This window comes from Tenrec ecaudatus, chromosome 16, assembly GCF_050624435.1.
Source record: "Tenrec ecaudatus isolate mTenEca1 chromosome 16, mTenEca1.hap1, whole genome shotgun sequence".
Lineage (NCBI taxonomy): Eukaryota > Metazoa > Chordata > Mammalia > Afrosoricida > Tenrecidae > Tenrec > Tenrec ecaudatus.
Window position 1 is genome coordinate 5,356,010 of NC_134545.1, and position 26,068 is coordinate 5,382,077.

At 41.4% G+C, this 26,068-nt stretch overlaps 1 protein-coding gene across 2 annotated transcripts in view; it reads left to right on the forward strand.

The window, feature by feature from the left end:
- The window catches only part of MPHOSPH9 (M-phase phosphoprotein 9), a 50,895-nt gene that overhangs the window by 2,360 nt on the left and 22,467 nt on the right, over window positions 1–26,068 (forward strand). The window contains exons 2-12 of one of the 2 annotated variants that reach the window (XM_075533602.1): window positions 323–587; window positions 1,296–1,449; window positions 5,923–6,012; window positions 10,358–10,878; window positions 12,035–12,158; window positions 18,152–18,242; window positions 19,773–19,879; window positions 22,633–22,758; window positions 22,921–23,381; window positions 23,726–23,881; window positions 25,088–25,175. In XM_075533602.1, coding sequence (XP_075389717.1) covers window positions 478–587; window positions 1,296–1,449; window positions 5,923–6,012; window positions 10,358–10,878; window positions 12,035–12,158; window positions 18,152–18,242; window positions 19,773–19,879; window positions 22,633–22,758; window positions 22,921–23,381; window positions 23,726–23,881; window positions 25,088–25,175 — 2,028 coding nt within the window. In that variant the 5' untranslated portion in view covers window positions 323–477. The remainder of the gene's footprint in view (window positions 1–322; window positions 588–1,295; window positions 1,450–5,922; window positions 6,013–10,357; window positions 10,879–12,034; window positions 12,159–18,151; window positions 18,243–19,772; window positions 19,880–22,632; window positions 22,759–22,920; window positions 23,382–23,725; window positions 23,882–25,087; window positions 25,176–26,068) is intronic. The other variant, XM_075533603.1, reaches the window with a different exon arrangement.

A 26,068-nucleotide genomic window follows, 5' to 3' on the forward strand; every position in this document is an offset into this window, starting at 1 on the left:
GCTTTCACTTAGCATCATGTTTTCAAGGTTCATCTTGATAACAGCTTGCATCAGTACTTTATTCCTTTTCGTGGCTGAAAAGGATTTCCTCTGTGTGGACTGATCCTGTTTGTTTATCCAGTCATCAGTTGATGAACATTTGGGTTGTTTGCATACTCTATTTTAAATGATGCTGTTTTAATGTTCAGTGGGATAAAAGGAGCCCAGGTCGCCAAACTAATAAAAAGACAGGTGTGAGGTTAATAGCTATTTATTAGTGACTTATATTTTAATTTTTTTAATTAGTGACTTTTTATAGTGTTTTTCACCATTCATTTTTTAGACTCGCTCTGAAGCTTGGGATTTCATGTTCTGAATGTTAGTGACTGAAAATGCCTGTAGACGATGAAGCATCTGAAGATGACTCGGATTCCATTACACCAAATGCTGAAAGAACTTATGCTTTCAAATAAAAGAGTCTAACTATTTCTGCAGACTATGGAAGATTCTGACTTGGTGAAAACCCTGCAAAAGACTTCTCCATCTTCTGTAGACTCAGATGTCACAAATCCTCCCCATCTTCTTGGATTGGCCCTAAATACTAAACGGTAAAAATGAGCTAGACAGATATTTTTTATGTAACAACAAAATATAAAAACTTTATGTAGCTTATCCATTCTTCCAAATAGTATCATAGTTAACTAGTTGGTATTTTAAAAATATTTCAGTTATTTTTAATGCCTTGTATGGTAACTGTTTTTTAAAATGAAAGAAACTCATCAGAAGTTGAGAGAAGCAGGCCTGGTGGGTTTTGCCCTTTAAAGAGACCAAACAGGTCTCGGATATTTACCTTTTCTCCAGAGAGAATGCTGAGATTGTCAGTTTATTACATCAAGCAAGGGGGATCCACTGAACCACGTGCATGGCCAACAAGGAAGCCCTGGCACCAGAAAGGGCTCTTCAGGCAAAAGAATCCTCCGGGATAACTTAGATCTGAGGATCTGGAAGTTGCTTAGAATTGTTCAGCAGAAAATATGTCATGTTGGTGCTTTGTCATGTTCTCTCACTTCTGGGGCAAGATCTTCCTGTGGCGTTCTTAAAAGAGAAATGATTAAGTGGTGCCTGTTTGTTTCTGTTTACCCCCCTGCTATTGTTCCTTGTGGACAAGGGTGTGATCAGATTTGCAGCAAATGAGGTGCCATTCGGGTAGGATCAGATGTCCGTGGTTTTGTAGTAGTCTGCTAAATCTTGACCTGCTGAATTATTCAACACTTTGGTAGAATGAAGAAAACCATTTGAATTATTTGTTTCAACAGAAGTAATCCCCACCTTAGTACAAATGGGGTATCCTCTTTCTCAGGGAAGACCAGACCGTCTGTAATTGAAGGCCCAGTTGAAGTCCTATCCTCTTTAATGCAGCAGCTACAGAACAGTGGAAAGATCGATTCGGCACTTTGGAAAAACTGCGAGGTATCTAGTTTTGTTTTCTATTTGGGATTGTAAAAGAATTATATTGAAAAGTACCTGTCCGAAACGCTAAATCAGTAGATGTTTACGTTCTAAAGAGCAGTACACTTGATTGCTAAAGTAAGGTGGGCAGGTGTATTAATGGGTAAATGACAATAATGCTCTAAGAGTTGGAGTCTGGCCATATTAATTTGTCTCTATGTTAAATGTGAACTAAAATGTTGTCTTTGTTCATAGAAATTGGAATCCAAAATTATTAAAATTGTTAATAGTTTTAGTGATTTAAGCAACTCACATGGAGTTGTTACCATTTTGAAACAATAACTACTTAGAAATATTTTGAGTACTCTAACGATATATTAAGGCTTTTCTACTACCTTACCCAATTAGCACCTTATCACATTAGCTGTGTTACATTGATTTTTTTCAGATGAGTGAGTTTTTTCTAGTCTATAGGCCACATTGTGGTATAAAAATTTTAACAGTAAAGACTTTATATGCAATTTCTGTTTCATAGAATACCAAAAAAAAAAAAAAGCCAAAAATAGACTTTCCCAAGACTAGTCAATATTAAACTTGTCATAAAGAGACAGTAGGTTTGACTTTAAATGTGTTAATCTTAAAAAAAAAAATGTGTTAATCTTACTGTTAAAGTCTTCCTGTTAATTTGTTTTGCTTGGCCCCCTACCCTGAATAATGAATAATTAGAATGAAAGATTACCTGGTTTAAAAATTCAACAACTTATATTTATCAACCACAATTATTGAGGTTATAAAATGGCTATTACTGTAAAAAAGTTTTACAAAAAAGTTTTAAGATTTTATACTTTGTATCTTGTTGTCCATAATTAGTATAGCGATATAAAACTATAAACTTATTTTGAAATTATTTAATTAAAAATTGAATATTACATTAAAATTTTCTTCTAAGATATCTATTCATTGGCTGTAATAGTACATGCTACGAGCAAACATGAGACATTGACACAATGTCATCTCGTGTCTGAAAAATTCATGTTAAAAAGAAATGATTAATTTTATTCCTTGGTGCCAGTGTTTTAGAATCAATACATTTATGAATTTAAGATAGAGATATAATAAGCCAGTGCACAACTAGATTTGAATAGTATAGCGTTTGAATCTATTTTTTAATTCTTTCTCTACTTGTGTTATGATATGTCATTACCATTTTCCCCCACAAATAACTTGCCCACATAAATGATGCTTCTACATATAATGTGCAACATAATGTACATAGTGTGCACAGAAAACTAATGTGAGAGGATTGTGAGACTTAGAAAAAGATTGTATAATATGCATGTTTTTTGTCAAAATATAGTATATATAGTAAAATGATTTAATTTTGGTAATGTAGATAGACAGTTGATTATTTGGGGCAGAATTGCTTGTAATAGTTCTTGCTTTGACAGGATATAAAATATCTGGCCAATTCAGTAAACTTTCTTGATTTTATTGATCATGTTTTTAATTACAATGTGAAAACCTAAAGAAAAATCTTGCACTATTTTTGTGTAGTGTTTTGAAAATAATAAGGATCATTACAATCTATTTCTGCCTTTTACCTCAGTTTTGTTTTTCCACCATCGGACCTTTTGGAATAATAGCACGTTCTAATTTCTACAATTTTTAACCGCCTAGTAAGGAAGGAGTCCTCTAGGAAGCCTGGTGGTGTTGTGGGTATGTGTTGGGAAAGGTCAATAGTTCGAAACCACTAGTTGCTACTCTGAAGAAAGGTGGCATGTGGAAAGTTACAGTCTCAGAAATCCACAGGGGCAGTACTATCCTGTCCTATAGGATTGCTATGAATCACAAAGAACTCAATGGCAGTGAGAGTCAGGAGCCCTAATGACAGAGTGGGTTACGCATTGAGCTGCTAACCGTAAGGTCAGCAGTTCAGACCCAACAGCTGCTCCACTGGAGAAAAATGAGGTTGTCGGCTTCTACAAAGATTTAAATTCTTAGAAAATCCAAAAGGTAGTTCTCACTTGCTCTATAGGTTTAGTGTGAGTCAGAATCGACTTGATGGCAGTGGAGTTTTTTTGTTTTGGAGCATACATTATACCTGGTGGTACTGTGGTAAAAGGGTTAAGCTTTTGACCAAATAAATGGTCACTGGTTTGAACCAAACCAGCCAGGTACACCACGGTCTACTTCTCTAAAGATTTACACCCTTGGAAACTTGTCTGTAGGATCACTAGGGTTTGGAGTTGACTACAAGGCAGTGGGTTTGGCTTTTTGGTTTTAGAGTTTGCATGGTTAAGGAACCCAGGGGCACAGTGGTGAAATACTCCTCTGCTAACCAGAAAGTGTGCGGTTCAAACCCCTGAGTCGCTTCAAGGGATGCAATGTGAATATTACGGCCTTGGAAACCTACGGGACTGCTCTGCTCTGGTCCTATAAGGTTGCTGTGAGTTGGTGTCAGTTCTAAGGCCGGGGCTGGGGTGGGGGGCGGGGGATGGGATATAAAGCCAAACGCAAAACCATTTACAGTTTGAGCAACAAAGAGGATGTGATTTCTTTGGTTCTGTGTGAGACTCCTCCTCTGGATTTCTTTTTTATTACTACCTAGACTTTGTGTAGTGGCTACTTTTTGGGCGGAAATCTAAAAGGGTAGCAGTATAAAATCACTGGTGGCTCCCAGGGAAAGATGGGGGCTTTCTACTCCTGTGAAAAGTTAGTCTGAAAAAAAAGAGAAAGAAAAGTTAGTCTGGGAAACTCACAGGGGCAGTTCTGTCCTGTCCTAAAGGGTTGCTATGTGTTGGCATTGACTTGATGGCAGTGGATTGTGAGTTACTTTGGCACTTGGCAACGTTCTGTAATTTGATTTAATCGGGTAGGAGTCTTTCAACATATTAACAAATACTTTCACACATTCTTAAAGACTTGGCTATTGCTAATATTTCTGTGATTGTAAGGAAGCTAAAACAATTTTATTATGGTAAACAGTTTGAAAAATGTCATTTTGGGGTATATACACTTTAGTGACATCAATTATATACCCCATGTTAGCTGCCATCCTCACATCCAGTCCCCAGGTTTTCCATCACCCTCAATGGAGACCCTGCCCCGTAAGCTATACCCTCTCTTCCTTCTACACTCCCTCCCCAGCCTTGGGAACCACTGCCATTGTGCAGTCTCTGCATCTGTCTCGTCTAGCTGTTTCACATAGATGAGATGAGATGCTATATGTCCTCTGTGTCTGATTTATTTGAAAGGAAAATTTAAGGACCATCATGAATTTATTTGCATCATTCATTTGTTTCATCTAATTACCACGCATCAGAATTCACTCGATGGCAGTAGATTTTATTTTATGGTTTAGTTACTTTAACGTTTTATTTTTGTAGTGTACTGCTGATAATACCCTCCACCCACAATCTTCCAGTAAATTCTGACTGACAGAGACCTTGCATAGGGTTTTCAAGGTTGTAAATGTTTATAGGCACAGACAGCCCATCTTTTTTTCTTCAGGGCTGCCAGTAGGCTTGAACCTCCAACCTTGTGCTTAGCAGCCCGTGGCTTACTTGACAATGCACGAGGGCTCCTTTGCAGATTATAATAGTAGTAGCGATTTGATAGTAGTAAGTATCCATAACCGTGTTCTCCCTTGGAGCAGCTCTGCTCTATAGGGTTGCTATGAGTCAGAATGGAGTCGTTGGCAGGGGGTGTAGTTTGGGTTTATTTATCATTTAATAAATGGCTTGTTTGCTAAGCAGTAAACCAAAAGCATACTTCTTGTCAGTGGCACCAACTGTATTAGGCTCAGTGCCCCATCCTTTTAAAAAGGACAACTTTAGAAACCACATTGTTCTTCATTATCCTGAAATACACAGATAATATAACCTATGTGCACCTACTTAGAAAAACCTGTACAATGTTCTACATAAATAAAATTTAAAATAAAATAATATGTACTTCAGTGTATAAATGCATAGGAATTGAGGGCCAGCCCCATACATGTCCATTTCTTTCTGGGCTCTGCAGTGCTTTGAAGCAGTGTAATAGCTGACTTTAAAGACGGTTTGTTTGTTTTAGTTATCGGATGAATGATTGAGAGTTAGAATTCTCATAGTACCAAACTATTTCTTGCGTTAGGATATGGGATTCTTTTTCTGAGAACATGTCAGTGTTTAAAAAACCTGTAGTGGATGTGAGGAAAGGAAAAAGATGACTGTAAGCCACCGTCCATGATTGTTTATGCAGACTAGATAGCAGGCGAGAGCCAAGAGAAAGTGAGACAGCCCAGCCTGTCAGCAGCCTGCGGCTCCACGAAAAGGGGGCATTCCACCCGTGCCCTGTGTTTTTGCATTGAGTATATTTTTATGACTTACTCAGCGTATGCATTTCACATGTTTTTGTTTGTTTACAAAGGTCCTAACCTACTGGAGCAATGCTTCAGGGGAAGATTGCCTTCAGAAAGTCCATTTCTAACTGAAATCTTTCTTGATGTCGTAGACCAGGTGGTTACAGCTGTTCAGTTTGGTGGAAAAGCAATGCCAAGAACAGATAGTGGCCCAGCAGGAACACTTCCACAGCCAGATTCAAGTGAGTGCTTTTCTGTTTGTTGATGAGTTTTTCATTACGTTTTTTGCCCCATCATTTTTTATTATTTTGAAGTTTTGCAGGAAATCCAGTTTCATTTTGAAGCTAAAGGTAAAGTGTACATATTACCTGGTGATGAACTGTGAAGAACCTCATTTAATTACCTTTTGGTTTGTTGGTTTTTTAACTAGAATTTGTATTAAATGTGTAAAGACTAAGACAGGTACAATGGAGCTTTGGATTTCCCCTATTTTTAGGTGTACTCTAGTGACGTTGCTGATTGTCACCTTGGTGGGAAACCTCTGCTCTCTCTTTCCAAAAATTTCCTTGGAGCTTCACCGAAAGTAAGGCAGGCCCAAGGTTATGATCTGAGGGAACACTAGACGATTCAGATTTGCAAAGCTGCCTTTACTTTGAAAATCCTTCCTCACTGCTACTGTCACTGATCTGGTATTGGTTAATGGTTGTACTGTGACCCATAAGGTTAGCAGTCTGAAACAACCAGCTGCTCCACAGGAAAAAGAGGAGGCTTTCTACTCCCATAAAAAGAGTTACTGTCTTGGAAACCCACAGGAGACCCTGTCCTGTAGGGTTGCCACGAGTCAGAATCGGTGGGAATGAGTTTGATTGTTTCTTTTAATCACCTGCGCTAAGGAAGGTAGTGTAGTATTTATATGTTGGGCTGCCAACTTAAAGGTCAGCAGTTCAAAGCCACCAGCCTTGCCTCAGGAGAAAGATGAACTTTCTGTATACACCTATAAAGAGTTAGCGTCTAGGAAGCGTACAGTGATAGTTCTACCCTAACCTGTAGGGTCGCGATGGAGTTGGCTCTGACCCATAGCAGCCCTATGCACAATGGAACGGAACACTGCATGGTCCTGTGCCATCCTCACAATTGTTCCTATGTTTGAACTCATTGATGCAGCCCCTGTGTCCATCCATCTTGTTGAGGATCTTCGGGTTTTTCGCTGCCCCTCCACTTTACCAAATATAATTTCCTTCTCCAGGGACTAGTGAGTCCTGACAGTATGTCCCAAGTATGTAAGATGAAGTCCTGCCATCCTATCCTTGCCTCTAAAGAGCACACTGGCCTTGCTCCTTCCAGCACAGATCGGTGGTGTATCCTTTTAGCAGTTTGTGGTACTTTCAATATTCTCCAGTACCACAATTCACATGCATTGATTTTTCGTTCCTCCTTATTTATTGCCCAGCATTCGCAGGCATATCTGGCACAACCTACCAGTGGTCCTGAAAGTAATACTCTTGCTCTTCAATGCTCTAAAGAGATCCTGTGCAGCAGACTGACTTAATGCAATATAGCTTTTGATCTCCTGACAGCTGTTCCATGAGCATTGATTAGGGATCCAAGGAAGATGAAATCCTGGCCAACTTCAACCTTTTCTCCATTGAACATGATGTATCTTCATCAGAAAGTGCTTCAATTTCTCCTCACTTTCAGCAAGCAAGGTTGTGTCATCTGCATATTGCAGGTTGTTTATAAGCCTTCCCCCAATCTGATGCCACCTTCTTCATATAATCCAGCTTCCTGATGATTTGCTCAGCAGGCAGATTTAACAAATATGGTTAGAAGCTACATCTCTGACACTCACCTTCCCTGTTTTTAAACCATGCAGTATTCCCTTGTTCTGTTTTCACAACTCCCCTTTGATCCAGGTACAAGTTCTGAATGAACACAATGAAGTGTTCTGGAATTCCCATTCTCCTCAAAGCTATCCATAGTTTATTATCGTCCACACAGTCAAATGCCTTTGCATAATCACTGAAACATAAGTAAACATCTTTCTTTTATGCTCTACTTTGAGCCAAGATCCATTTGACATCAGCAATGACATCCCTTGTTTCGCATCCTCTTCTGAATCCAACCTGAACTTCCGGCAGCTCGTGTCAGTGTACTGCTGCAACCAGTGTTGGATGAGCTTATGCAAAATTTTACTTGTGTTCATTATCAATAATAACATTATATAGTTTGAGCATTTTGGAATGGGCATATATATGTATCTCTTCCAGTCACTTGGCCAAGTACCTGTCTCCACATTTCCTGGCAGAGATGAGTGATTGCTTCCAGTGTTTCTTCAGCTTGCTGAGACATTGCATTGAGTGCTTCATCACTTCCTGCAGCCTTGTTTTTGGCCGGTGCATTTAGTGCAGTTTGAACTTCTTCCTTCAGCACGATTGGTTCTTATTCATATGCTAACTCCTGAAATGGTGAATTGTCAATTACTTCTTTTTGTATAGTGCCTCTGTATATTCTTTCCATCTTCTCTTCATGTTTCCTGCATCATTCAGTATTTTCCATATAGCATCTTTTAAAAAAGTTTGATAGCATTCAAGATTACAGTTTGAGGCTTGAGTTTTTCCTTGAGTTCTTCGGGTTCAGATATGTGTTCTTCCCTTTTGATTTTCTGATTCTAGGTCTTTGCACATTTTGTGATAGTATTTAACTTGTCTTTTCAAACTTCTCTTTGAAATTTTCTATTCAGTTCCTTGAATTCATGTTTTCTTCCATTTGTTTTAGCTATTCTACGAGCCAGTTTAGCTACTGTAATAGCAAGTTTCAGAGTCTCTTCTGACATCCACTTTGATCGTTTCTTTCTTTGCTGTCTGATGATTTTTTGCTTTCTTCATGAACGTTGTTCTTGGTGTCCTCCCACAGCTCATCAGGTCTTCTGTCATCAGTGTTCAGTGCATCAAGTCTGTTCTTGAGATGTCCTCGGAATCGAGGTGGGATAAACTCTGTTGTATTGCGGCTCTTCTGGAGTGGTTTTCCTTTTCTACAGCTTTATCCTGGACTTATGTGCTAACATTTAATGGTCTGTTCCACAGGTGGTCCCTCGTCTGGTTGTAGCTACTGATACTGAGTTGCTGTATCTTGTCTTCCCTCAGAGGTAGTCAGTTTGATTTCTGTGTACTTCATGTGTATTGCAAAAAGATAATTTTCTATGAACAAGTTGTTGGTTTTGTAAAATTCTGTCTCATGTAATCTCCAGCTTCATTTCTATCACCAAATCCATATTTTCCAACCCTATGTTTGCAACCTTTGCATTCCAATCACTAATAATTATCAATGCATCTTGATTACATGTTTCAGTTTCTGACTGAAGTCATTGTTAGAATTCTGTAATTTCGTCATCACTAGCTTTTGTGGCTTGTGCATAAATTTGAATAATGGTTGTATTGATTGGATAAGTCATATGCTGCACCATTCATTGTCAGAGTTGGCGTCTACTGATGGCAGTGCGTGTTTTGTTCTTTCTCACCTGAACTTCCTGTACGTGCTGTTTGTAAAGCGATGAAAAGACTTTGACCCTTTTCTTGCCCTAAAGCAAAGGTTCCTAAACTGATGTGGTCTATTCCTCCTTTTAGAAGAAAGAAAGAAAAGAAAAGAAAAGTGGCTGGAGGGAGACATCAGTCAGTGTAAGACATGAAAAATAATGATAACTTATAAATTATCAAGGGTTCATGAGGGAGGGAGGAGGGGGGTGGTAGGAGAAAAGAGGAGCTGATACCAAGGGCTCAAGTAGAAAGAAAATGTTATGAGAATGATGATGGCAACATGTACAAATGTGCTTGACACAATGGATGAATGTATGGATTTTGTTAAGACCTGTATGAGCCCCTAATATAAAATGCTAAAAAAAAATTAGCCCCCCCCCCTCCCCCTGGCAATTAAAACCTTTAGTGTTATATCCCATAATCTGGGATAAAGTATAGGTTTCTGCTTCTATAACCCTCCTGTACCATTCTAACACCCTCTAAGGGAGCAGTATTTCTCCAGTGTGAGAAACAGTGCTCTAAGTAAGAAGTGCATGTACTCCACACTTGATCTTAGCCAAAAGGCCAAGAAGCGATAAGTGCATGTACTCGTAAGCGAGGTTTCCTGTACCCCAGGAGCAAGTAGTCCTCTTTGCGCCCCCCTCTTGACCATCTTTGGTAACCAGGACTAAAACTTGGTCTCAACTTATTTCCCTATTTTAATTCTCTTTTGTAACTGTTGTCATACGCTACTTGTTCTTTTGTGCCTGACTTACATCACTTGGCATTGTGCTTTTGAGTGGCATGTCTCAGGACTTCGTTTCCTGGGGTATGGGAGGACAATTTCCACGTGTATATGTGTGTGTCAATGCTGCATCCTGGTGCTGGTGCTCATCTGCTGGCGGACCCTGTGGTGGTTTCTACCTCCTGGCTGTTGTGAGTGATTTGTACTGTGTTTGCTTGAGTTTGAGAGTAACATTTGATCCTGTTTTTAAAACATGCTATTTTCATAACATTTATCAAAGTGTGATGTGTATGCACCCTCGCACTCACATTGGTAATGCTTTCTTCTCAGCACATACAGAAGGAGATAAAGAACTTAGTGAAGTTACAGACCAGTGACGCTTCCTGGGCTTCCTATCATAGTCCACCAAGTAATCCAGACTCGTCAGAAAGTCAAATGGGTTTTTTTTCTGAAACCAGTGAGAGAAATGAACCTGTTCTCAGTTTTCCCAAGTCAAAAGAAACTGAAATGCAGCAAGATTCACCCCCGTCACAACCAGACTGCAACATGGACAGCAGTTCAGTGAGCAGTGGCTATGGCACCTTCTGCGTCTCTGAGCTGAACATCTACAAATTGAAAGACTCTAAAGAGTTCATGGAGCCCGGGGCGGTTCCTGCTGGACAGTGCGAAGCCCCTGTGGTGCACACAGAGCCTCTCGAGGAGGGCGTGCAAAACCGGAGTTTATATATGCAGACTGCCGGCGAGCTCAAGGCCTCCTTGAAGGAGGCGCTGCCTGTGTTTCCTGGTGAATTTGAACCTACTTTTCGTGGTGAGAATAAGATATCTGAAGTGTATAGCAGAAAAAGTAATAGGTAAGTGGAATTTCTTCTTTGTTGGAAAGGAATTGTACCTGCTTATGATAGTGATTATACTTAGAATCTAGTAAGTAAAGTTCCTAGTGGGGCTACATGCGAATGATATTTCCATGGGGATTGAAAACATGAATGGAAAAAAAAGGAATTTCTCTCCAACTGTTTGAAGTCCCCTTGTATTTGAATGCTGATTGGTTTTACAATTAAAATTGAAGCATTTTATTTAATGATGGTTGGTGATAAATTGAAATCAACCACATCAGATAATGTCATTTGACTTCCATTTTTTTAAAAGACTACTAAACCCTTAAAGTGGGAGACTATGTCAGAAAAAAGACCTATTTTTCATTCACTGTAAATGTGCCAGAAGTTAAGTCTAGGACTTTAGTCTTAGTGAATATGTGATTATATAATTTTGAAACCAAAAATTATGTACCAGCATATATGGTTTTGTTTAATTTGATAAGAATTGCAGAGAGTTTTATAAGCTTAACATCATTCCTTTGGACCAAAGGTTTATTTCATTAAAGGAAACTAGCTAAATAGTGGTAAAAAGCAAATACTCTTAAAATAATGTGGTTTACCCTAATTTCTTAGTTTGATTTGGCTGAAATATGTTACGTATTTCTCTGTAGCAACACAAATCTTGTGTTGCTATCCCTATTGGTCTATATCAAGAAATAGGACTTCACTGTGGAGATTGGCTTAGGGCTAATGCGATGACTTTGTGCTGTTCACTGGCTGTACACTGTACACATTGTTGATCACTGTTAGTTTTTTTACCTTACCTTTGGTAATGAGGAGTCCTGGTGGCACTGCTGGGCAAGCATTGTACTGCTAGATGCAAGGTTGGCAGTTCAATCCCACCGGCTGCTCCATGGGAGAAAGTGGAGTCTGTGTGTTCCTGTAAAGACTTAGTGTCTCAGAAACCCTGCAGACAGTGCCTCTGAGTTGGAATCAACTTTCATGGCAATGAGTTTAGTTTGGATTTTGCTAGTAAGAACTCCAAGAGGGAATTTAGGTAACTCAGTAAAAGTCCATCCTCTCTCCACTTTTAGAAAATAACTCAAAGCCTTTTGCTCTGACACGGTGCCATTGATGTTGCCTGTTCTATGTGAGGGACATAAAATAATTTTGGTTTTCTCCTTTTTGATAGTAAATCTATAACATCATGGGCACAAAAGCTGAAGCAAAACCAACCAAAGAAAGCACACATAGGAGAGGAATGTCCAAGACCTGTGCAAGGAAGCGAGCAAGGCAAGAAGTCCTCCTCCGAGAAAGTAGGTCTGGCACGCTGGCTGTGCTTGTCATGTCAAGTTCATTGCACAACAGGGGCCTTCCAAAGCTCCTGGAGAAACTCCATTCTCTCTTCTTTCCATTTTCCCACAAACATTTGGAAGCCCCCTTGTACCTGTTTGTTAGCCTTTTCTTCTGTTTTGTTCATTTTTTCCTTTGACAGCTACTGATAGGATTGGATATAATGACATGCCACAAGTTTTGATTTTTTTAAAAAGGACCCCAGGTAGCACAGTGGCTAAGTGTCTGCTAACGGAAAGGTCAGTGGTTCAAATCCAGTAGCCCCTCCGCTGAGACCTGCTTCTGTAAAGATGGTGGTTGTGAGGCACTGTGGAGTAGGTGCTGACCTGTGATGACCCTGGGTATAACAGAGGGGGAGACACTACCTGCTGCTGTGTCAGCCTCTCCGTTTTTTTGAGCCCCTGTCGCAGCCACTGTGTCATTCCATCTCCTTGAGAGGAATCTGTTCTGCTGACCCTCTAGCAAGCATGATGTCCTTTTCTCCTGATCACATGCTTAAAGCACAGGAGACAAAGTCTCCACCTCTGGACTCTAAAGAAAATGCTGCCTGTAGAGATTACAGCAGGAGTCCTCACGCCAATTCACAGCCCCTCAGACCGTTGGAGGGCCGGACTATAGTTTTAAAAAAACTGTGAACAAATTCATATGCACACTGGACGAGTCGGCTGCTAAGCAGGACAGGCAGCGGTGGCAAAAACACCCGGCGAGCCTGATAAATGTCCTCCGTGGGCTGCATGTGGCCCCTGGGCCGTAGTTTGAGGACCCCTGGATTACAGCCTAGGAAACCTTTTAGGGGAAGCTCTACTCTGTTAGATAGGGCCGCTACTGGTTCTTTAGTAGGGCAGAAGAAAAAAAATGAGGCTTATAGTACGATTAAAAAAAATGAATTTTTTTGTAAGTAAAGATTTTACTTCTCTCTGGTACTTTAGGTGTTTACATGTAGCCAGGGACTAATTCATTTTATTATTAAGAATAAAAACCACTCCAGTGATACCTATTACTGTTAAGTTATAAGAGCTTTATTATATTTGTTGAATGTTTTAAGTAAAATGCTTTATTTATTTTTGGAACTTTTCCTACTCCCACCCCGTTTTCTGTTTATATTTATCTTTTACCTTCCTAGATACCTTTATTTTTCAAATTATAAAATTTTAGGCAATTCTGAATTTGTGATGTCAATTATAAACCATTAAATAGTTAAAGTCTACATGACCCAGTTACTAAATCAGCATATTTGTTAAAATGTTGTAGATGCTGAGTATCTTTTAACTACTTCAGTATGTCATTTAAGACTTTGCTGGTGGGCCGGAATTGTTTTCAGATGGCACTGTTTTGGGTAACACATAAAAACTGCAAAATGGAACTGTTGACCTTGTGACGGACTAGCAGTTTAGCGAATAGCCCACTATGCACCAGGGCGCCTCTGTAAAGACTACAGCCTTGGAAACCCTGTGGAGTACTCAGGCGTCGGTTCAACAGGCTCGCTGTGAGTTGGAATCAGCTCACTGTTCTCTGAACTTGTTCCGATTTGTATTGAGGAAGTGAAACGAAGGTACAAAAAACAACCAGTTAGCGCTGTGGCTGAGTCTTGTCTTTGAAGCCTGTGCGGTGTGCTACCCAAAGGGTGCTTGGAGATGGGTACAAAGTGCTTGTTCCATTGGAATAAATTGATATCCTGGGAGCTTGCCTCCATCCACCGTAATTTCTTTGTTCTGGTTGTTTCTTCCATTGAAATTTTATTTTCTGGAAGTTCTTCCTCTTCTGGTAAATGTGGAGTTTGTGGTTATTATACCTCAGTGGGTTCACGGCTTCTCTCACTGTTGTATGTGAATGTCATGAAACACAGGTTTCGTCAAGCCCATGGTCCCCTAAGTTCATTGTACACTAGGGTCACCAGAGGCTCCTTAGACACATGCTCATGCTTGGCTCTCCTCTCCCTACAGTGTGACGCCTCGGGCAGGGATGTGACCCAGGACTCCTGAACTGGTTCATTCTGCTTCCACCAGCTGCTGAGAATTTGCATTTCTACCCAGATATACTTTATCAGAATCTACATTTCAGTACGATCCACAAGTGAGTCCTGTAGATCTCCAAGTGATTACTATGTATTTTGTGTGTGGATGCATAAGAATCACCTGAGGGTCTTGTGAAAAATGTAGATTCTGATTCAGTACTGGAGAGGGCTGGGGACAGGGGGAGTGCAGAAATGCAAATTCTCAGCAGGTCAAGTAGGAGTGCACTGGTGTGCATCCCTGATGTGAATGGTGTGTACAAGTTTTAAAAGTTCCTCCAGGGCAGTGATGTTTGTGAAGGTGTCCCTGTGTATTGGGAATACTAAAGCTTGCGACTGCTCACCCAAAAGTGGGCTGTTCATGTAGCCCCAGAGGCACCTCAGAAGACAGTCATGGTGGTCCACTTCTAAAGGCCCCAGCCGAGAGCACTGTATGGGAGTCCACATACATAGGTTGAACTCGATGGGAACAATGCCAGAATCTTGGGAACTTAGTTTTTCTCTCTGGTCCAGGAGAGACTCAGACCAGCTGTAGATGAGCAGGGAGGTGTAGGTGGGGTCTGAGAGTTGCCAGTGTGGGAGGCCACTCTGGTGGCACATTTATAGAGTGGCAGCTGTCAGGACTGAGTCCCTCTCTCTTCTCTTTTGGAGGTGATATACTTGGTATTATATCGTTAGGGGAAATGAAATTTCCTTAAGGTTTCTAGACGTTTTGGGTTTGATCTTGAGGTAATGGTGTGGTTGGTGAAATACGCACACACACACACCCTGAAATGTGTTTCCTCCTGACATAATTCTGAACTAAAGTTAATGGATTCACAAAGTTGAAATTTCCCTGCTGATCTCTTCTCCCATTGTTTGTGTTAGTTTACTCTAAATTGGGTAACCGTAGTTATCGGGGTTCTCTTCTGATTCCATTAACTTTTTATACAATGGAAGTTTATTTTTGGCAGTAGCTATTTGGAAGCACATGCTGAAATTGTATATTGTTTGGCGTCAGGACTCCCCACAGCCCAAGTCTTGTTTCCTTGGTCCTTTGTGTCAGACGTGAGTTTTCCGTTTCGCCAGCTGAAGGGCTTTGTGGTGGTTTTTCAGATGGGCTGACAGACCGTTGCTGAAGCGAATGAAGGTCCTTGTGCCAGTTTGAGGCCAGCGGCTTGGGCTAGGAGGGGTTCTGTTGCCCGAGGGCTTTTCACTGCACCTCACTTCTTTCTGTTTCTCACGGCGAGTTAAGGGCTGCTTGTGTTCTCAGTGCACCGACTTTTTCATCTCAGACAGGGCACAGTCTCCTATCAGTCAGGATTTGACTTGGTCTTTTCTGGTTACCCTTTCCTGGTCTTTTCAGAACTAAGACTTGACAGGAATCTGAGCAGGGATTTTAAAAGAGACAGAAGATGACTGAGGAATTTCTTCCTGATTGTAAAGAAGTTAGGGGATGCCTGATAAGGCGCAGGCGTCGTCTCCCTTCTCGTTGGTTGAGGGTTTTTAGTGTTAAAAAGCCCATGCCCGTGCAGTTTTACTCCCTGGGTGGGTTTGAAGTGAACTCATTATATCTTTTCCCTGCCTAGTAACATCTTCTTTTTTTTTTTAATACTTTTATTGGGGGCTCTCACATCTCTTATCATAATCCATACATTCATCCAGTGTGTCAAGCACATTTGCACATATGCTGCCATCATCATTTTCAAAGCCTTCTCTTTCCACTTGAGCCTCTGATATCAGCTCCCCATTTCTTCCCCTTCCCTCCCCCACCCGCCCTCCCTCATGAACCCCTAATAAGTTTTAGATTATTATTTCTATATCTTACATCATCTCCCTCACCCACTTTTCCTTTGTTTGTCCCCCTGGGAGGTGGTTCTAGTTTGATCCTGGTGATCAGTTCCTCCTTTCTCCCCCCCACCTCCCCTAATCCTCCTCGTATCTGCTCTCCTTGTTGCCCCTGAGGGGTTCATCTGTCCTGGATTCCCTGGGTTTGCGGGCTCCTATCCGTAGCCGTATACATGCTCTGGTCTAATCTGATTTGTAAGGTAGAATTGAGGTAATGATAACGGGGTGAAGGAAGCACCAAAGAACTAGAGGAAAGTTGTATGTTTCATCGGTGCTGTATTGCACCCTGCCTGGCTCATCTCTTCCCTGTGACCCCTCTGTGAGGGGATGTCCAGTTGCCTACAGATGGGATTTGGGTCCCCACTCTGCACTTCCCCTCATTCACGGTGATATGATTTTTTGTTCTTTGATGCCTGATACTTGATCCTATTGACACCTTGTAATCACACAGGCTGGTGTGCTTCTTCCATGTGGGCTTTGTTGGTTCTGAGCTAGATGGCCGCTTGTTTACCTTTAAGCCTTTAAAACCCCAGACGCTATATCTTTTAATAGCCGGGAACCATCAGCTTTCTTCACCACATTTGCTTATGTATCCATTTTGTCTTTAGCAATCATGTCGGGAAGGTCAGCATCACAGAAGGCCGGATTGTTAGAAAATAGTGTTCTTATGTTAAGGGAGTACTTGAGTTGAGGCCCAATGTACATCTGCAACTGCCTAGTAACATCTTTTTTTTTAATCGTTTTTTTAGGGGCTCATATATCTCTTATCATCATAAATACATACATCAGTTGTGTAAAGCACATCAGTACATTCATTGCCCTCATCATTTTCAAAGCATTGGCTCTCCACTTAAGCCCCTGGCATCAGCGCCTCATTTTTTCTCCTCCCTCCCCGCTCCCCCCTGCTTCGTGAATCCTTGATAATTTATAAATTATTATATTATCAGCCTAGTAACATCTTACTGTGCCCTTCCTGAGAGTTTACACGCAGTTTCATCTTCTACTCACCAAGTCTTACACAGATTGTTCAGCGACATTGGTTACACTGTTGACAATGTGTGAACGTTCTGAGTATTTTTGTTCTGATGGCTTTCTTTCCATTAATCTAGTTTCTCCCTTGTGTCCCCTCCACACCCCACCCCCTTTTCTCAATGTTTTAATGATTGATGGTTTGGTCACAGGATATTTTGTGTGGTAACTTTTGTTTAGTTAAAAAGGTGACTTCAGAGCCTAGTTTTGGTTCAAGGTTTGAAGGGTATGTAGTCTCAGGGTGTCCTCTTGTCTCAACCAGTTTAGTAAATCGTATCAGCTTAGATACTTTCATCAGGAGCAAAAAGTTGGATGATGGTGGGACTGGTAGGAAAAATTCTGCTAGAAACAGGCTTTTCGAACATCCCTGTTTGTAAACAAAAGATTTCTCCTGGAAAAGTCAGAGGAAACAGTCTCTCCGACCATTGTTGTAGTTGGTGATAAGCTAGCACTTTGTAACCAGTTCCTTGTGTATGAGACAGACTAGTGATGGATGTTAATGGTTTTCAGATTAGTTTTAGTTAATATGGGTGTCTGTTAGTAATGTATATAATCAGTTATTTGTTAGAGTTACAGTAGTTTTTATACTGAACCACGTTAGTTCTGGGTACCTCAGACTTCTTTTGGGAAACATGGGTAAATGACAAACTTCTGAACCTACTAAACAGTCCTACCCACGCTTCTCTCCATCCAGTTCCTGAGAACCAAACTTACTTTCGTAACCTGACTCCCCCTGTGAGCCACTGTCCTGGAGCTGACTCCGATGCAGGGCAGCATAGGGCAGCTGCCCATAGGGTTTCCAAGGCAGTGTTCTCTGTGGAAGCAGACTGCCGCAGCTGTCTCCCACAGGCACTGGGGGTTCCAACCGCTGACTGTGTGACCACTGCGGGCTTGAACGAGGGCTCTTTCCTAAGCAGAGAAAGAAAACCCTTCATTGTGCATTGTTTATTTTCCATTTCTGTAACTCTGGAGAAAGCCAGGCCTCCTCCCTCATAGACCTCTGAAGGGTCCTCAATGCCTGACTTTGCTCACTGACCCCATTCCTTGGGTCTCATGATTTTCAACTGTCATAATTTTTCTTCTTTGTAGTCTGATTTCATGACTGCCCCACAGCCTCATGCGTTTTACCTCAACAAGCCAGATGAAAGTCCCAGTTCTTGGATATCTGAATCAGGAACAGGTATAGTACTTCGTCTATCCCCCCGCTCCCATCAAGAGCTTATTTTCCTACCTTGAGTTACTCGTTGTCAGATGAGAAATCACGTACTGTGTATAAGCAGCTTCCCTAAATGTGTTGTTATGTACCATTTCTTCGTCTTAGTTTTTGTTCCAAGTTCCTTAAAAGAGAAGAAACACTTTGGGAATTATTTTAAAAATAATAATCAGACTACTCTCAGGTGCTCCACAAGGGATTAGCAGGTTCAAAGACTTTTGGAGGCAGCCGAGGGACTTAGTGATGCAGTGTTTAAAGCACTCCACTGCATACCTAAAAGTTAGTGATTCAGATCTGCCAGCTCCTCTGAGGGAGAAAGATGAGGCAGTTTGCTTGCATAAAGCTAGACAGCTTTGGAAATCTTGTCGGGCAGTTCTATTCTGTCCTACAGGGTCACCGTGAGCTGGAAACCCACTCAGTGGCAATGGGTTTCGGTTTGAGAGGTGTTCTTTGTCTATGCTTCAGTGTAGTCTCATTCTAATCTTAAAGGTTTTAGATATTGACCTTATATTTAAATACCCTACATCCACCTCTTTAGCATGTGACAGAAAGAAGCTTTACCTTCTATATTTCTAGAATCCAACCTCTTTATCATCTCCATTGCCCTCACCTTACTAAATACACCATCCTCTCTGTCACCTACAACAGGTGAGTTCCTCACCAACCTCCCTGCTTTCCCAGGGGCCTGCAGTTTCCTCCACATAGTAGCCCAGGGGTGCGTTTGTCAGAGAGGTCAGATCCTGGGACTCATGCTGAAAACCTGCGGGTTTCCTCAGAGGCCAGTGGGACTTCTGTGACCTCGCCTTCTATGTACCAGTCGACCTCTACCTCTGCATCTCTCTCATCCCCTCTCTCCCCTCAAAAGGGAGGCTCAGGCATACCCAATAGGGGAGGCTCTGCATTGTCTGGTCCCTCTGCATGGAGTGCTCTGTGAGGATGCCCTCGCTCATGGCCAACTCCCTCCACCGAGCCCACCCTGACCACCCTGCCGCCCTTCCCTGTGCCGCAGACAGCCCCTTTACCCTTAGAGGGCTTCTCCCCTTCTGCTGTGCTGTGTAGATGCCCCAGTTTATGGACTATTGAGATTCTCCCCCACCCCACTCAGCCTGGCACAGTAGTTTATTAAATGTTTTTTAAAATTTGTTTATTAAATATTTTATCGGACATTTGAGTTACTGAATTCTGTTCATGGATTTTGAATTTTTTCAGTCTGTAGTAGTTATTAAAGACTTTTCTAAATATATTTTAGCATTCAAACTGAACCATTTCATCTTGGCTTTTAGTATTCTTTGTTTTGAAATATCTAGATCCTTAAGTTGGGGCTGTAAGTGGGAGAGCATTTCTACGAATCATTTTTCCATCATGACTCAACTTGCTGTAACCAGAGAGCCGAAACCGAGACATTGCCCAAATTTAATTTTACTCAGGCAAATTCAGAAAGTGTATGTGTTCTCTACCACCCCCCTCTCTCCTGTTGTGCATATTTGTGCATGCTAGGCCTAACTTACTGGAAACTGGAAGAGAAAGACATGTATCGAGCCCTGCCTAAGAACCCAGAGAAGACCTTTGTCCCCTCCTCCTCCACGGAGATTTCTCCAAGCCAGGTAATTTAGAATCTAATTGTGTGTGTGTGCGTGTGTGTGCGTGTTGCACAATTGCCATTAGATACTCCATCTCCTTATACATGTAATTTTCATCCCTTAAGAAGGGCTTCAGATTCCATTTAGCGTTTCATTCTATTTTTCCAAAAACTTTTTGAAGCACTTTCATATAGTAGAAAAAGCATGGGCTTTTAGAATCATAATTCCCTTGCTTCAAATTTTGTCTCTGTCATTTGTTAGGTTTGCAGTCTTAGGAAAGTTACTTAAAAATGGAGTTGAAACTACCTGCTCAGTGTTTTGTAAGGATTGAGCCAGGTGGTTTTGTGCCAGCTGCTGTGGGTCCACAGCTCCTGGTGCTTCCCTTTGTCTCAGACCTGGCGTGGGCTTTCCATCATAGTATGTTCTCCACAGACTGAGTTAGGGAGCGGGTAAGTATAAAAGTCTGTGTTCACTTGAGAGTAGAGCAAACCAGCCAGCGTGTCTAATCTGACAGATGCACGTATCTAACCTCTCTCATGATCTGGTGATGTGAAGACAGGACAGGCTGGGAGTGCCGTGGTTCCCCGGAGCTTCGTTAACATAGTGTCATGTCACAAAGCAGGTGACAGAAGTAGAGTTTTTCTAAAATCCAGGGGTGGGCAGACCAGGCTTTTTCTAAAACGTGTAGCGAGGAGTCCCTCCCTGTCTCCTGCCGATTCTAGTGGTGGTCTTCCATTTCTCACAGCCTTGGCTCGTAGCAGCATAATTCCAGGCCCTGTCTTCATCTTCACTTGACGCTCTTGTGTCCGTCGGCGTCTCCAAAGCCCCTCATTTTAACTTGGTCATATTGGCAAGCACATTCACAGGTATTGGACTTCATCTCTTTTTAGGGGAGAGGCAGGTACACTAGTCGAGGAAGATACATGGATGGGGCAGTGGGGACACCAGTGCAGTTATCAGAGTCCCAGAAAGTGAAAGAAGCCAGCGCTCCATGCTTCAGCAAAGGCACACAAAAAGAGAGACAGATCAACAAGAAGAGACCAGAGTGCAGGGGAAGTAAGATCGTGCTAGACCCGAAGAAGGTTTAGTAGGCCTTGTATGACAAAGTTGGCAGTATTTGTGCCTTGACTTTGCATATCAGTTAATAAATACTGTATTTTGTTGTCTCTAAGTTGCTGTCAATTTTTAAATTTCTTGTTTTATATTCTACCAGGAAAATTAAGTCTTACCAGTGAGACTGAGATAGTACTTTCTTACCACTTGGAATACGTATACTTTTAAAGCTTTCAGAAAAAGATTTTAGAATTAAGCACAGGTTTTTATCATAGCACATTTTGGGGTTTTTGGTTTTTTTTTTTTGGTTAGTAGGCATTTCTTTAAAAATTCTATACTGACTAGCCAGGGTGCAATGTAGCAACGATGAAACATACAACTTTCTTCTAGTTCATAAATGCTCCCCCCTCCCCTTTATGATCCCAATTCTCCCTTGCAAGTCTGGCTAGACCAGAGGATGTACACTGGTGCAGATAGGAACTGGAAACACAGGGAATCCAGGGCAGATGATCCCTTCAGGACCAGTGGTGAGAGTGATGATATTGGGAGGGTAGAGGGGAATGGGTTGGAAAGGGGTAACCGATTACAAGGATCTACATCTGGCCACCTCCCTGGGTGATGGACAACAGAAAAGTGGGTGAAGGGAGATGTCGGACAAGGCAAGATATGACAAAATAATAATTTATAAAATATCAAGGGTTCATGAGGGAGAGGAGAGCGTGGAGGGAGGAGAAAAAATGAGGAGCCAGGGGCTTACGTGGAGAGCAAATGTTGTGAGAATGATGAGGGCAATGAATGTACAAATGTGTTTTACACAATTGATGTATGTGTGGATTGTGATGAGTTGTATGAGCACCTAATAAAATGGTTTAATAAAAAAAGAACTAAGGAGGAGAGCTTCAACCATGTGATGGAACGTTTCTAACCCTACCACTATGACTCCCACTTTGCTACTAAAATAAAATTTTATGTTTTTTAAGTCAAAACAAAAACGAAAGTGGTGATACCGGGAATGTGGATAGAGGGTGGGGTAGAAAGGGGCAACCAATTACTAGGATCTACATACGACCTCCTCCCTGGGGAATGGACAACAGAAAAGTGGGTGAAGGGAGACGTCAGACAGTGTAAGACATGACAAAATAATAATAGTTTATAAATAATCAAGGGTTCATGGGATGGGAATGAGGAGCTGATAATCAAGGGCTCAAGTAGAAAGCAAATGTTTTGAGAATGATGAGGGCAACAGATGTACAAATGTGCTTGAGACAATGGATGGATGTATGGATTATGATAAGAACTGTACGAGCCCCCAGTAAAATGATTTTAAGAAAATCTATACTGAACTCTTAATTGGCCTTGCTACACAGACAAAGGTCTCCATTTTTTTTTTTTTTGGATACCTGTCCCTCTGAGTCACAAAATTAGCCTAGAGTGTTTGTTTGATTGTGAAATCTGTTCTTCCCTCACAGCGAGGTTCTTACTTTGAGTGGAGGATTACCAAGGGCTTCCTCCTTTAGAAGTGTTTGTAGGTTGCTAAGTAATACAGGTCATCCCACAGTGTTGGAGACTCAAGACAGAATAGCTTCCAAGTTTATATTATAAATCTGACCGTCTGAATTCTTACATTTTTTTAAAAGAATGCTGAGCTTGGTATCAGTAAGCTTGTTTTCATCGCTGATAATCTCATTGAAATAATAATTTTATTATTATTTCATATCTTTAAGTCTAACACTAGCAATGAGATGAAGCTGCCATCACTGAAGGATATTTATCATAAAAAACAAAGGGAAAGCCAGCATTTACCTGAGAGGAATCTCACCTCTGCTTCCACTTCAAGCCATCCACCTGAGGTAAAGTTATCAGCTTTCTGCCAAGTAGAAACGAAAGTCATGGTTCTAACCTTTTATTTTGAGCATCTTCCTTCCCTCTTGGAGACCTAAAGCCTCCTTGTTGAAAACAAAGACTACTGAGTACGAGGAGAGAAATCTTACTGTGCTCTGACTTCTTTCCAGGTACTGACTCTAGACCCAACGCTACACATGAAGCCAAATCAGCAGATGTCAGGGATTCCGCCACATGGCTTTGTGAACGTGCTGGATGACCGAATTTCCTTCTCACCAGACTCTGTCCTAGAGCCAAGTGTTTGTAGCCACTCTGACATAGACTCGTTTTCACAAGCAAGCAATATCGCATCCCAGTTATCGGGGTTCCCAAAGTACCCTTCAGACACGAAAACTTCCCCAGTGGACTCTTGGAAAAGTCATGCATTCCAAAATGAAAGTAGGACGAGTTCCACATTCCCTTCAGTGTATACCATTGCTAGCAATGACGTCTCAGTCAGCACCGTAGATGAGGAGAGTCCTGTCATGGTAGCATCAGCCTCAGTCAGTCAGTCCCAGCTTCCAGGTACAGCCAACAGTGTCCCAGAATGCATTTCATTGACTTCCTTGGAAGATCCTGTGATATTGTCTAAGTATGTATTTCAGTGAATAGCTTGTAATGTTCATAGATTTTCTATTTACATATGTTTTAGTGAAGAAAATGATTTATATTGAGCTGTAGTTGTGTGCATAATCTTTTAAAAGGGAGGTACGCAGCATTTTAAATAATGGACTATAAAAATAGTTAATTTGTTACTTTATGAAATTTTTATTAGTTGTCAACTTACTGCGAATTAATGTGTGCTGCTTTCTGTGGGTGCGCATGGGACACATGGCTATATTTTTGCCTTTGAGAATGATCGTGTTCTTGGTATGCTTTCAAGAGATGCAGTGGCAGGCCTTGTCTTCCTCAGATGTGTTTTCCTCTCGCCGACAGGATGAGGCAGAACCTGAAAGAAAAGCACTCGCGACACATAGCAGACCTTCGAGCTTACTATGAATCAGAAATAAGTAGCTTGAAACAGAAACTGGAAGGAAAGGAGCATTCTGCAGTTGAAGAGTGGAAGAGAGCCAATCAGATTCTTATAGACAGGTATAAGTTCACTTGGAACTGTAAATCTGACGTTTCTCCAGCCTGTTTATAGTACATATCATGATGGTCAGACACTAGAATACCAGCACCTTTTAACACAGAGTGATGCTTGGCTAAGAAATTATGTTAACAAGGACTTGAACCAACCATGTATAATATGAGGGGCCTCAAAAAATTGTGGAAAAGATGACATCTTTGAATTCCATTTTTCCATGAACTTTTTGAAGCCCCCATCATACACTAGTGACTTCAGGGTGGTGGTTTGTTTTAGGTGGGCAAAATAATGAAAGGGTTGCACAGTTTTGTGTATGGAGGGTAATGTCACCTAGCTCTAGGGACTCCTTGATTGGTCTGGGACTGATAGCGTACTGCAGGTATTGTGTAATACCCAGACGCATACAACGTTAGGAGGAGTGCATGTCCTGAGCGGGGCGTCATGAACCTGTACAGGCAGTGAGCTCACTCCAGGTCTCAGAAGCACAAAGGACTGGGAGTGGCTTCACGTTAGTGATGGCTTCCCACCTCTTTTAGATAGAGCCATTTACTCAATTAGATGCTCTAGCTAGTTTTAGTAGCAAAGTATTTGCACCTCTTTCTAAAAGCCTTTATGCATCTATCAGGATGTATCCCAAGGGGATTCAAAGCATTCTTGGGCAGTTTCATCACTTCTTTAGAGATGTGCCATATGCAGTTGTACGTATGTCATACACTCCGTGACCTGGATGAATTTGGAAGAAGATATGCTCAGGCAAGTTATTTGTCCAATAGTGACAAATACTCTAGGAGACCACTACTGTAAAGGGGGAAAAATCAAGAAAAATGGTTTTCACAGCAGAATAGGCAGACTCTGATGGATAGGGGAAAGGAAGACAAAGTAAAAAATTGGTGGAAAAGATTCCATTATCTTTTAATCCCACTGTCTACCAACTTGTTGAAACTCCCTTGCATATAGATTTATTTACCCCCTTTATTCTTGGGGAATCTGGCCATGTGATTGTTTTGAAACCTAATTTTTCCTCTAAATTCTATGTTGCTTTTGTTCACTGGTCTGTATTGTATAAAATGGCATCCTGAGTCTCAGTGGACATTGGAGAATGTGTTGGATGCTTTGTATTAAAGAATGTGTTGGATGGATGTGATGTTTTTTTCTTTTTTAAGGGAAGAACTTTTATCCTTCACTGTTTAGTTTTGCTCTCTGGTTTTCAGATGTGGCCAGTTAGACAGTGCCCTGAATGAAGCCACGAGCCGCATGAGAACACTGGAGAATAAGAACAGCCTGCTGGGAATAGAAGCGGTGAGTACTCGTTGAGGCTCTAGTGGCTGACTGCTTTGGAGACAAGTGCCTGGTTTGATAACATGGGGTACGGCATTCCTGCCTGTCGATGTCTTTTTGCTAAGGCAGTTTATATTGTGAGTGCTGTTGGCATCTCATGACAGAGTTTACTCTTTATTTTGTGTTGGGTACAATATAAATATTTAAAGGGACAAGTTTCAGGATATATATATATATATGTGTGTGTGTGTGTGTGTGTGTGTATGTATATATGTGTGTGTCCTTGAAAGTATAACAGTTCCATGGGTCTTCTGTGTATTCACAGTATTGTGCAGCCATCCCCTCTATCTAATTCCAGGCCATTTCTTCACCCCAAAAGTAACCCTGGACCTGTTAGCCGTCACTCCTCCCTTAGCCCATGGCAGTCACAAATCTGCAGTCTTTGTGGATTAACCCCTTCTGGGCATTTCCTCTGAGTGGACTCAGACAGGCTCTGGCCTTTTGTGTCTGCCTGTGTCCACTTGCATAAGTAGACGCAGTTCATTTCTTTGTAGCAGTTAGTTATATCCAAATAATAAATACCCCATTGTTTGGATAGACTGAGTTCTGTTCCATGTTCCAGCTAGTAGGCATTTGGATAAAGTTGCTGAGAAAGTCTGTATATTCAGATTCCATGTTTTCAGTTTGGGGTTATGTAGCTAGCAGTGGATAAACGTGTAAACCCACTGCCACGGCTTTTGACTAACAGCACCCATCCTGGGGTTTCTGAGCGCCCTAAGCCACAGTCTTACGAGAGCTCAAGACAGTGAAAGAAACCTCTGTGTTCATTTGCTATCCAGTGTTTATCCTTCTGCAGCAAGTGTCATCAGCAAGGTTTTGGTGGAAGATGTCTGTTTCTTTCTGTAGGGTGTTTT